The sequence below is a fragment of the Condylura cristata genome, unplaced genomic scaffold (assembly GCF_000260355.1).
Source record: "Condylura cristata isolate star-nosed mole 26May11 unplaced genomic scaffold, ConCri1.0 scaffold00008, whole genome shotgun sequence".
NCBI classification, from domain to species: domain Eukaryota; kingdom Metazoa; phylum Chordata; class Mammalia; order Eulipotyphla; family Talpidae; genus Condylura; species Condylura cristata.
Genome location: NW_004567109.1, coordinates 57,123,773 through 57,137,044, shown reverse-complemented (window position 1 = coordinate 57,137,044; position 13,272 = coordinate 57,123,773). Strand labels below are relative to the sequence as shown.

Sequence of the window (13,272 nt, the reverse complement as noted above, 5' to 3'; positions counted from 1 at the left end):
CTCCAAAAGGTAACCCTGGATCCTGTAGTATCTGCTGGATCCTGTCCTACCTGCCTTTTGCCTGCCATAGAGAGGAAACTAGACTATAAGAGAAGGATTTAGAGTCAATCCACAGAAACAGAAATAGGACAGAGAGATATGTGATGATTTAATGGAGTCTCCAAAATCTGTTCCAAGCTACCCAACTCAATGTTCAAGTGAACTTGAACTGTTTTGTCATTGCCTACCAGGAGAAAGCTGATGACTAGAAACTCATAGCAATCCTCCTCTAATTCAGTAACTCTCTTTCAATCTGGGCCGAATTCAAACATGAGGTAAAGGATAAGCAGTGCCCCAAGGCCAATTTTCTATGTCCTGTTCTTGCCATTAGTGAAATTAGCTATTCTTTCACACATTCTAACAATAAAAAAGGCTTAAAGAATATGAAATTATTTATAATGTAATGTTTGAACGTTATTTTTATTCTATTAAGTATACTAGTAAACTCGATTCTCCCAGGTATGTGTGAATTCAATAGTAAATAGTTAAATTCATAGCAAATAAATAAGTCATCAGACAGAATAAATGTTGGAAGACAGGGATATGTCTGTTATTTCAGACTCTTCTGAGAGGGAGTTGTTTCTTTCTGTTTCCTTTAAGTCATCTGTCTTCATGGGTTGATTAAAATGCAGAGTAAGATCACAAAGCAATAACTGGGAGAGCTCTGTATTAAAAAAAAATAATAAAAGATCCTATATTGCAGCACATATCATAGAAACATACTACTTTTAGCCATTTCCTAATTCTTAATGTAGTTTTCTTTTACATGATTAGAAATCAAACCACAATTGAGGTGTGCCTGTTTTGGCTTAAAGCCATATTTATCTACTACAAAATTAGCAAGAGAAAAATTTTCTAGGACTCTTTAGCCCATTTTATCTTTTATGTGACTAAACTATAATTGATTTACACAAATTTGATTTGTCCTCTCTTAAACTTATTTTTTACTATTATACACACACATAGTACAGGAAATCAGTCTTAAGGGAATGTTACAAAAAATAGATCCTACCTCAGAGGCAACACCTTTTTTTAGCTCATTTTATTTTTGTTGCTTTGTGTATATATTTTGAGTGTTTTTGTTTCAGGAAGTTGATAACCACCTTCATATTTCTAAGTGACATGCACACTTGATTTTTTTTAAAAAATTTGGGTATTATCTGTTTCTTATTTTAGAAGATTAAGATAGAACATAGTTCGCCTCCCTTTCTAACTTGAGTACAATTTTTGATGGCTCGGCTGAGCTTTATGGGATGACATTTCCCTTCCTGCAAAACACCACCCAATTATAATCAATGTTTCCCTTTTTTTCACTTTTTATCACAAATCTATTGGAAATGTCCTCTAATTTAGTAAATCTTCTTAGTTTAGCCAAATGCTGTAGCTGTTACATTGTTTGAATTCCCGCCAGTATGTGCCTTCTCATCTCCTCTGGTCTGAACTGTCTTCCTGCCCTCTTTTTCAAACTCCCCTTTTTCGAACTCCTCTTTTTGCTCTACACTCAAGAATTTCCACATTATCTATACCAGAGATTCCTGCCTTCCCCTAGGTAGGTATTCTTAGTCCAGAATCTTACGTTGTCTCATTTTGATCTGCTCCCTTATTTTGATGAATATAATCTCAGTAATTTCTAGTGGAGAAAACAATTATGTATTAAAATGTCTCTCTCTACACCAACATTTAGTTCATTGACTATAGAAATTTAGGTCAGAAATCATGTTTCCTGAGATTTCCAAAGGCACTGCTGCATTTTCTCCTAGCTTCCAGTGATGTTCATATGATTTTAATTTTAATAACTTTTTTTTTCAAGCTTAAAGAATTTTTTTTCTTGTGTTCAAAATGTTCACAGTATTGTTTTGGTATAGGTCTCTTGTTCATTGTTTTGAGCTCTTTCATTGTAGAGTCCAATATGTCTGTTCTGGAATATATTCTTTGATTTTCCCTCATCCATGTCAACTGTTTGTAGCATCCTTATTTTTTGGCTGTTGGATATCCTGAATTGATCTGTTTTTTCCCTTAAGATTTGTTTTTTTGCTCTACACTCAAGAATTTCCATGTTATCGTTAAACCCTTCTATACAGTTATAGTATTGGTTTTTGTTCATCACACATTCCTTTACAGTATCCTGTTCCTTTTTCATGATTTCCTCTTCTCTGTGAGTACTGATAAATTCTTAAAAAGGAGTTGCATCTACATTTTATTTCTATTGTTTCTTCATCAAATCAAATTACTGGTTTTGTATCTGCTTTTCATTTTAGATGCTTTCCTCAAATACCTGTCTTACTATCGTTGCATGCTCACATTCAGACTGTGGTGCTAATAATATGATTGGAAGTTCTGTCCCTATAACAGTCTATATTGTGGGGTGATCTGGCTGTGTAATTTGTTGGGAAAACTGCTGAACTAATATCTTAGACATTTTCTCTTTGGCTGGTCAGATTCTTGAAAGAAAAATATGCTTCAGGCTATAAATCTGACTGCCAATGTTTTGTTGCCAACAGGGAAAGAAAGCTGGGACTTGTATAATTCAATGTGTAAATTTCATATTAATACCCTTCTTTACAGTGCAGTGCTCACCTCTTTTAACTTGTAGCTAGTGGGTCAGTCTCCAGATCTTATTTTACTCTCAAAGAATCAATCTTAAGTATTTTGCAAAAGAAATCATCTAGCTATGTAGGAGGGGAGGATATATCATTCTTGATGTCCTTATTAATCAAACATTTAATGAATCTTCCTTTTTTTAGCCCAGGTCTCACCTTCACTATCAGATGATTCTGGTGCCATCAGGTACTGAGTTTTTGGGGATATTTTTTTGGATTTCCTCAGCCAGTTCATGGTTCATATTTTTGGACTTCAATGTTCTTACTGCTATTTTCATCCATTATCTTTCTATTTTGTGAACTCTTTTTGAAAGTTTTTCATTTTATGGATTTTTGTCTGTTTTAAAATGCTTTGTGAGGTCAATGAATACATAGATGAGTTACTGGTAATGTCACTATGTCAATAGTAATATTTCCTACATCATAGCGTAGTTATATAAATCTAGTTCATTCATGAAAAGTTCTTGGAAGAGTATATGGATCATTATAAATATTAACTGTTAACATTACTACTAGGGAAAGAAGTGGGAATAAAAGTAGTATTCGTTTATTTTTTCATTTGCCAGTTTACCTCCTATGCTAGCTCGTAAGTGCCTTGTATCCAACTGCCTGATCCATACTACAGCTCCTCATAAATATTAATATTCATCATTTCTATTTTACTTTATGAAAGCATAATTCCTAAACAGAAACTGTTCATTAAATTTGGGAGGAATCTAAACACCTATTTTTTTTAAATGATTATAAGCATCCAGAGCCAATTATTCATTTAGTAAACATTTTTCATGAGCCTGTTATATCAAGGCATAGTGTTAAGTGCTAGGAATACACTTAAGAAGCTTACAGTTAATTAGGTATAGAAACTAAGTAAAACTGTAAACAGTGTGACAAGTGAAATGAAAAGGTAAGAAATATGCTGGCTTAAAAAAGTCCTGTATTAAAGTAACTTTTAATAATTAGTGACTAGATCTGGTGGGAAGAATATAACAGGAAAATTTTAGGAGATGCATTTGTCAAGGCACAGATAACAAAAATAACAAATGTGTTGATGAGCAAATAATTCAATAAGGCTGGAACATATACACAACATGAGGTAAGAATCTGGAGAAGTAGGGTCTGATCTGATGAGTTCTTACAATTCATTCTAGCATGTTTGACCTTTATCCTGAGGACAATGATAACACAATGATGGTTTGTAGCAGATTTACATTTTAGAAAGATAATCCTAGCTATAATGTTGAGTTTGGTTTAAAGAGAATGGAATAAACTAACCGGATTTCTTTACATCAAATTTCTCAGAAATTTTAATATGTACTGTGAATTTGTGAGAGGAATATATAGCAAAAAGCACTTCCCAAATTTATTTGATCAAAACATAAATTGCTTTTTATTGCACATCACCTACTAGTACTCTTTGAGACAGCAGGGTTCACAGATCAAAGTCTGGGAAATGCTGCCCTAGGGAAAACATGTAGGAAAAGCACAACAGGCACACATCCTTTGTTGCCTAACTAACAGCATTTGTTGCCTAACTAACAGCCACTCCCCTCTTCTTCCTGGGGGCCCAACTTGATTCCAGTTGAGGTGGTTCTCTCCCCAGCTCCAACAGTAAGTCCTGATTGGTTCACACCGGCTTTGGCACTCCCATTGCCCTTGGCAGTGGCTGCTGCAGACATACGCATGCGGTGCAAATCTGGGCAACAAATGGAAAGGGGGACCAGCTGAAGCAATCTGAGGAAAGGCTTACATAAAGAGCTACAGCAGGGCTCTCCCTGGTAGTGCCACTTTAGCGTGAGTTCAATCCCCAGCCAGGAAGCTGACCCATACAGCGCCGCAGACTTCTCCTGGCCCTCCGGCTGCTCCCCTCAGCAGTGTACATCTGCCTGTTCTGCTCCCCACTCTATCTCTGTGAATCTTCTCACCCACCATCCATCTGGCCTGTTGGTCTGTATCCCAATTCTGTAAGCATAAATAAATCTTTTTTAAAAAAAAAAAGCTACAGCAAATCTGCACAGGCTAGTCTGCTGGTAATGACCATGAAGACTGATACAGCAAGCATAACAGTGGAAATAAGCTGGTACCCAATGAAATAAAACACTGAATTGGCCCTCTCTGGTGGTACAACAGGTTAGGATGCAGTACTGCAAGCTGGCTACAGTTTCTTCAGTGTGAGTTCGATCCCTGGTCCTGGAGGTGACCCACATGGTGCAGCAGACCTCTCCTTTCTCACCCGCTGCTCCCCTCAGCAGTGTACTTCATTGATCTGCCTGTTCTGTTCCCCACTCTGTCTCTGGTGAAGACTCTTACCACCCCTGCTCCTCTGGCTTGTACCTTAGTTCTGTATGAATAAATAAATCTTTAAAAAAAAAAAAAAAAAAGAGAAATCCTGCTTAATGAGCAAAATTTAGTTAACTCCAGTAGCAGCACAGGTTGGCTCAACTACTTTTATAGTAATGGCATACAAATATTTTATTGATTACATATTTACCTTTCATCTTCTTTAACTCCAAAGAAATTGTGTTAATATTTTTAATCATAGCCTCCACATTTAGCTTGTGGTCATTGTCATCATTCTTAAACATCTGATTTTAAGAGAGAAACAAAAAAAAAGTGAGTGTATAAGTCAAATATTTATACATATTTTAAAAAGAAATTATCAGTATTTCTAAAAAGAAACTACCATCACAGCACTGAAATAATTGTGAAATAGTAGTCTTTACAAGTGGCTAGAATTCTAACCTAAAAGGGCATTAACTGGTCATGTTAACCTTTTTCTTAACTGGAATATTCTTATAATTAAATTTCTCTTTATAATCAATCCATATCTGTAATGGGGGACAGATAATGAAATTGCAGAAGCCCCTTTACCAGGAAACCTCCACATCACAAATTACATTATCTAGCAATCATATAAGATCTTCTCTAATTTTAGGTTAAGTCTGTCTTTCTTCTAACTTATTTTTGATTAACAAGGGCTATATTATTGCTTTAAGTATACAGTAAAACTCAAAATTAAGATTCAGTTCTAATTCATTGACTACAAGGATGGCAAATGGCTGCTTCTATTATTTGAGAGTTAGAACTACACCCATTTTAATTTTGGTTAACTGAAATGTATAAATTAACATGCTATTCTACATATTTTTATATTTAACCACTTTGCCAGATACAGATATACAGAGAGGTGGCTCACTAGAAAGTAGCCATTCAGATAGCTTTTAAATGACTTGAAAAATTAAACCACAGTTAGCATAAACCACCTGAGCAGTGTGAAAGCTGGATAGTTACAGGACCGGCTTCTTGTTCAAAACAAGAAAACAAACCTTGAAGTCAATTCCTGGCTTCTGCCTTTTCCTGGGTTGGGAAAGATTATCCTAGTTCTCTCACTTCAAAGTCACTGCAAAAGAAATACAAATATTGCTATCCAGTGGGGAAAAAACAAAACTGCATTCACCTTCAAGTCCCTAGGACTAAAAGGGGGATGACATCTATCATACTCGGGCAGGGAAACCCAATGATTCAGGACTGAGGAGAAAGGAAAGATGATATAAAAGAAAGGAGGTGGGGACAAGAGAGGTGGAATGAAAAGCCAAAAAGGGGAGAAATTGATATATTTTTGTTTAATGATTTATTTACTTGTGCATACAGAACTGGGATACAGGCCAGAGGTGCAGAGGCGGTGAGAGGATTCACCAGAGACAGAGCGGGAGCAGAACAGGCAGATCGATGAAGTACACAGCTAAGGGGAGCGACCGGCCGGCTAGTCAGGAGAGGTCTGCCACGCGATAGGATCATCTCCGGGGCAGGCAGGGATCGAACTCATGCTGAAGTGGCTTTAGCTTCTTAGTGCTGGGCTTTAACCGGCTGCGCCACCAGGGAGGGCCCGAAATCGATATAATTTAAAAAAAAAAGAAAAATGTTGGCCCTCCCTGGTGGCGCAGCCGGTTAAAGCGTAGCACTGCAAACATGCTTCGGCCATTTCAGTGCGAGCTGGATCCCAGCCCATGACGTGACCCAAAAGGTACAGCTGACCCCTCCTGACCCGCCCGCTGCTCCCCTCAGCGGTGTACTTCATCGACCTGCCTGTTCTTCTCCCTACTCTGTCTCTGGTGAATTCTCTCACCACCCCTGCACCTGTGGCCTGTACCCCAGTTCCATATGCACAAATAAATTTTTTTTTCAAAAATGAAAAATGCCAAGAGGGAAGCACAAACTAAGAAGTGTCCGAGAACTTTGATCCTCCTCACTCGGGGGTCTGCTTATCCAAGGCCCTCAGAGCCCAGGGGCCTGGTGAGCGTGGGCAGAGGCCAGAGCTGTCAGAAGGGCCCTGCACCAGCGGGAAGTCAAGACTTCCAGATGCCCAGTCAGGCCATCCCTCAGAGAAAGGAGACGCCTCCTCCCCGGAGGTAAGGAGCAACCACCAGGCTCTGGGGGTACAGGGAATGGGGCGTGGTCAGCTAAACTAGGAGGTGCTAATGAAACCAAGGCAGGAGCTATCGCGCCGCCCCCCCCAACCCCCCCGCCACCAGGAGGTGAGGCGACATAACTCAGATGCTCCCAGTGAGGAAGACACCAAGACCCTCCTCTTCGGCCCAAATCCACCCCCACCATCTCCCATCTACGAGGCGCCCTGCGTGTTAAGGACCAAGTGGCGGCCAGCACGCCCAAAGGCCCCTCACGGAATCTGAAGCACCCTTGAAGTTTCCATCGCTCTCAGATTCCCAAACTGGATGGAGACGCTGTGAAAGCGATCCTCATGGCCCGAGCCTGTGCATGTCCACCTCAGCGTGACCGCCTCCCCGCCCCCGCCCCCACCCCACAACTGCTTCTCCACCGGGGCAAGGTGTGAGGAGTCCCCAGGAAGCCCTGGCGGCCAACCCACAGCCCCTCAATCTAGAAGGCTAAAGATGGGCATGAGACAGCCTGGAAATGTCCAATCTTCACCCTCCAATATTGGTTTGTATCCTTTAAAACCAATAACCTCGACCTGCCTACTGCGCTGATCCTCTCAGAACTGACTCGCCAAAGGTCGTTGACCAAGAAGTTCTAGCTCCAACTACTAGTTGGAGCCAACCGTTAGGAAAGTGAGACCGAACTTCCTGATTGGTCAGCTTCTCCTCCTGGGGCATCCTGGGAGTTGTAGTCCCAGGTCACGCCCCTGCAGAAAAGACTCAGGGAGTCTTGATACCCACGCCTCCAAGGGCATAGCCAGGTGGAGGCAGGAAGGACCTTCCTCCTGTGTGCCAGCCACTGTGCTAGGTGCTTTTTGATCCATAGCCGCATTTAAAATTCACAGTGTGGGAGTATGGTCAAAGCCAAGCTGGATGGACCCTATTTAAGTTTGAATGCTATTCCAGCACCTGTTTAGGTATAGAAATCCTGGTTAGCACCGTATCTATAATTTGGTGATGGTAACTGTCTTCTAGGTTTTTGTTTCTTTGAGAATTAAGCAAGATAACGTATCAGAGGGGTTGGCAGATGTTAGCTATTATGATTCTTGTAAATTTTTACAGACGAGTAAAGAGTATAGATGATCTGAGAGATGTAAACTGACTCTTGCCAAGAGGAGAAGCTGGGATTCAAGCCATTTTTGCTGGGTTCCAGGAGGAATCTCTGCCACTACAACCTTTGGGATGGTGCCAAGGCTTTTCTTGCCCTGGGGGAATTGTCTCAGCTCAGAGGGAGCACAGACCTCCAGTATCAGGTTCTGTACAAGCATTTTTTTCTCTTAACACATACCAACCTCTTGTACCTCTTTCCTGACAACGCACAGCAGATAATCTGTTTACTACTTTATATCCAGTTACCTTACATTTAGCTAGAATTTGTTGTCTGATGCAAAGTTGATAAGGACTAGTCTGTATAAGACTAGTCTTTGAGTCCTAATGCAAACTATCCATCTAATCTTGAGAAAGAGTAACTTCCTTTCTCTGAATCTTGTTTGCTTCTTTGATTTCTTATGAGAGAGAAGGGCTAGACTAGTGTTCCCTAAATTTCACTCATTATAGGGCCACGGGTATGATTGTTTGCTCTGCATACCCCTTATTTTAATACTACCTTTATATAACATTTTGAGTTTGCTTCCCTTTGAAATTCCAATCTACTTAAAATCTTCATAGCAGTATATAAATAAAGTAAAACAAAATAGAAGGTAATAGGAAAAATGATGACAAAAAAAAACCAAGAATGATTTTTAATCATCTAGGCAGTCTTGACTCTTGCTATCATCCTGCAGCCTGATCTTTGTTAAAATGACTTAAGTGGTAGACAGTGTCAAAAATAACCTAGCACAGAGACTTTCTTCTTAATGTAATGGAGAAAGTGATAGGCTTGAAAGGACACTATCACTTGTGTATCCTAGGAAAATAGCTTTTATATGCCAAGTGGGCCACAACGCTATAAGTCCCACACTCAGCTAACCTAAGTTTATATACTTCCTAATAGCCTGCCCCCTTCCAAGATGCCTTCATTATCAACGTGCTCAGTCTTTCAAAACTCTCCTCAATCCTGGAGGGAATCTCTCTGAAGTAACCCTACCCTACTCCTCAGTTTTAAATCAGTCTCTCTACTAATAATTTTTCCCTCTTTGCTTAACAGCTTAACCTTGCTAGTGCATACAGAATCATGCATCTGAGAATTTTTAATTTAATTATCTTAGTGGTGAGGAAGGAGGGGGCAGGCACAGAAAATCAAGGAGCAAAAATTCTTACATTCTTTCACTGCCTATCAGCCCATTTTGTTAGTTTTCATCTTCTGCATCTCTCTCTCTCTCTGACACACAAACACATAGTCTGATTCTGATCCTCTATGTGACACTAGTACTTTCCTTTCTCTGTATGAAATTGTCTCCCAGACTAGGCTGACATTTCTTGAAACAGTACAGATAAATATCAGGGCTCTGTAATGTTTGGGGCTTCACAGATCACTGGCCTTAAGCAGTGATCACACCAATATGAGCGATAATATTCATCTTCTGAATTAAGGACATTAACAAAGCAAAATAAAAATAACCATCATTACTGTTTTATAAACCAAAAGAAGGAAGGAAAAGAGGGAAGGTCATAGTATTTTCTGATTAAGACCACTATAACGAAAATCTTACTAATGTGTCCCTTATATTGATATAGACCAGAGATAATTTCACCTCAGACCTGCATGATTCTAGATGTGTTTGGAAACTCCCCACAGATAACAGGAACAGATAAAAAGAAAAGTAGGGTTAAAAAAAAACCAAACAAACAAAAAAACGTGGGAGGTTAAGATGGCACTTAGATTGAAAATCAAGTGAGGATGGAGCCTGGGGCCGGGGGGAGGCGGGGTAGGAGTCATCATTCCAAGCACACCCATGAGTTCATACATGGGTCCAGCAAGAATTTTTTTGGGGTGGGAGGGGTGACATGGCTGCCACAGCTCAAATACCTGCAAGATAAGGACTATATTTTGTAAATTTTTGCTAAAAGTTAAAAAGCTTCCATTCACCCAGAGTACTGATTACTTCTTATGAGTCAACTCAAACTGTTGTAATTTAGGAAAGACCATCATTAAGTCATGACACTTATATAAAAACAAAACATCAACTTTCTTGTTCTTTTCAAGCAAGGTTATAAGAGAAGAAAAAGAGATCTGAATTCAGAAAGCACAGATTATAATAATGTATGTCTTGAACTAACATACTTGAACTAACATCAGTAGTCACTGTAATGGTTTCCTCCTATAAATTCTGTCCTTTTGGTTTCCTAAAAAGAAAAAAAAAAAAAAACAAACTTTAAAAGCATGTTCTGCTACTTAACCTTGAGTTTGTTATTGATGAGATCTTAAACAAATTCTCTTCTTTAATAAGTTTGCAAATACAGTACTTTACTGAAACCCAACACAGATTGCAGTTGTTGATTCCAGTGTTAATCAAATAAAGGGGATTTAAAAGCTGCTAAATTCTCCCATAAAGGGAGAAGCAGTTACAAAACAACAAGGTGATTAAGCATTTTATGGAGCCAGTGCTGTGAGTGCCTCAGTTAGTTTTATTACACATTCTAGACATCAAGTCTTCCTTTCCAGGAAAATACATTCATCCACGGGTCTTACTTCTTTTGCTTGTTCTCATTGCTCCTCTTTGAGTGGTCACTCTGCTTGTTGTCAAAAATGCTAATTTCTGGGCCTGGGGACTGGCTTCTTACTGAAGCCTGAGTCCTGCTTTGTTCAATCCCCTGGTGCACATATTTGGAGGGTAGCCAGTACATACCTGGATCAGCCCCTAAAAAGCATGACCAAGAACTGGGGGGTCCAGGAACGTCCCTGTGCCTCAGAACAGCCAGAGTTTCCCCCGATCCATCATAGAAAGAAAGCAAGGAGGCACCTGGTTTCTGCCTGTGTGATCTGAAGTCAAAGTAGGATTTCCTGCCACTCGCTGGCTTTTTTCAAAGCAGCAGTTGCTACCTTGGACAGTGTTGCTTTTTCTCAGAAACACAGCTGAACTATAGAAAGACAGGGCAACATATTACTTGTTGCATTAACAAGTGTTTTCACTTGTAAATTAAGAAATTACACAGAAGAAGGAACTCCTGTCATCTGCAACAGTATGGAGGAAACTTGAGGCCTCACGCTAAGTGAAGCAAGTCAGGAGTGAAGACTAATATGATCTCAATATATGTAGACACTAAAAGGGCTGAACTCACACACACACAAAAGGAATAAAGTGGTGTTTGCCAGAGGCTGAGTGGTGGGAGAAATGGGATGATGCTGGTCCAGAGGTCCCTATTTTCTGTTATATGGTGAATAAGTTTCAGGCATTTCAGGTACAACATGATGACTGTAGGTAGCAAGTACTATATACCTGAAGTAGCTGTTAGAGTAGAATTTAATGTTCTCACTATAATAATTACAATAACAAAACACTAATTGCATAGTTATATTAACTAGCCTTAGTGTGATAAATTTTCATAATATGCATGTCTATCCAATCACATTATCTACCATAAACTTATACCATATTATCTGTCAATTAAATGTCAATCAAACTGAAGGGGATCAGAAATTAGAGTGCAATACTTCCCTCTGAAACTACGCTAATAGAGTTGCCAGATAAAATATAAGCCACCTACTTAAATTTGAATTTCAGGTAAGCACCGTATTTTTTTCAGTGTAAGTATGTCCTAAATATATGGCACACGTTTGTAATAAAAAATATTAATTTACCTAAGGTTCAAATCTAAACTGGGAATCTGATTTTTTATTTGCTAAATAAGGCAACTCTGCACCCAACACTTCAACCATGAAAAAGAAAAGCACAGTCTGTCTGAAGGCTTATACTATTAGTTGTTATGGAAGTCAAGAGAATATTGAGGTTTTCCAAGTAGACGTTCAAAATAATAAAATATAGACACTTACTGTTCTAGAATTTGGCTCCCTTCTTACTTCAACGTTCTTGTCATACAAGAAAGAGGAAGCAGAATGACCAAAGCTGAAAATATTCATCATGGTGTTGTTTCTGGCAGTTTCTTGCTATCCCGTTAGTCTGAAAACTCTTCTGTGCTTGGCTTTTCAGAAAATGCCTTCATCCAGCAAGGGAAATCCATGACACAAGTTGTGTTTATTTCCAGAGATCCACCAATCAGAAAAACCTCCTCCGTTCTAAAATAAAATATGTTTCTAATTCTGTGGTGTCAGCCCTCCATCCCCGCTTTACCTCCCCTGTTTATTAAAGACATAGATCCTGATTAGATGTGAGTTCTCTAGGCAATGCCACCCCACCCCCACTCCCACGTCTCACCCTCATCAGCCAGCTAAGCAATGAAAAACGATCATGTTTATGAAAAAAAAAAAATCGCATTCATGAAGTCAATTACAAAAGAATGTGTGTACTCACCATTTTTAATGAAAAAAAAAAAGAGTATATGTGCATAAAAGCAAGTTTGAAGAATATATACCCAAATATTAACATTATTATCTCCAGTGAGATTTATGGCTGATGTCATATTTATTTATTTATTTACTTAGCCTAGTTATAACTTTAATCCCAACCCTCTTCTCTATATTTCAAATTCTCCAAGGTGTTTCTCAGCAGGATGCAACACCAATCAATTTAAAGCAGAGATTTTTAATTTTCCAGTGAACAACTGTTACTCAGGGAGCTTATGAAAATGCAGATTCTGTGGCCCACACCAAAGATCTATTTAATAAATCAAATGTGGGACTCCCTGAAGCTGCCTTTGAAATCCCCGTCCAGGTGGGCTGTGGGCTATGCTTCGAGAAAATATTGACTTACAATTCCATTGGATATCTTTAAATATCATCATTGGGTATAGTTGAAATTTTTTTGGCGACTAATGCCACAATTCAGTCATTTTTCAAAATATGGATACTTTTCGCATTAGTCAAATCTACTTAATTAGCGAGGAAACCACTTTCCCCCAACAGAGACTCACAATGCTTCTGTTTCCTAGCCCTTTTGTTTGTCTGCTTCCAGTTTCATTTGGTTTCATTTGCCATCAAAATGGAAATCTAGTGCTAAGGACTGAGATTTTAAAAATTCTTACTTTTTTTTATTATAACAGTTTATTTTTAAATCATTTTGTACATTTTTTCATTTTTTTTCCATCTCAATTGTAGTCCCCGAGGTTTCCCATCACCAAGTCAC

The 13,272-nt window shown here is 38.9% G+C and overlaps 1 protein-coding gene across 1 annotated transcript; it reads right to left on the bottom strand.

Annotated features, from left to right (window-relative positions):
• Positions 1-514: 514 nt before the first annotated feature.
• Positions 515-12,084, bottom strand: LOC101629067 (chromosome unknown open reading frame, human C5orf58). The gene is made up of 5 exons (XM_012722195.1): positions 12,024-12,084; positions 10,314-10,375; positions 5,963-6,036; positions 5,128-5,221; positions 515-703 (listed from the first exon to the last, which is right to left on the bottom strand). Exons 4-5 carry the CDS (start codon positions 5,219-5,221, stop codon positions 552-554), a joined length of 246 nt encoding a protein of 81 aa, XP_012577649.1. The 5' UTR covers positions 5,963-6,036; positions 10,314-10,375; positions 12,024-12,084; the 3' UTR covers positions 515-551.
• Positions 12,085-13,272: the final 1,188 nt, after the last annotated feature.

Excerpts from the sequence above, each read along its gene's own strand:
- LOC101629067 (XM_012722195.1), bottom strand. The coding sequence starts at position 5,221 with ATGTTTAAGAATGATGACAATGACCACAAGCTAAATGTGGAGGCTATG. Across the intron at positions 704-5,127 it reads GGAGTTAAAGAAGATGAAAG|AGCTCTCCCAGTTATTGCTT; the intron begins GTAAATATGTAA and ends TTTTTAATACAG.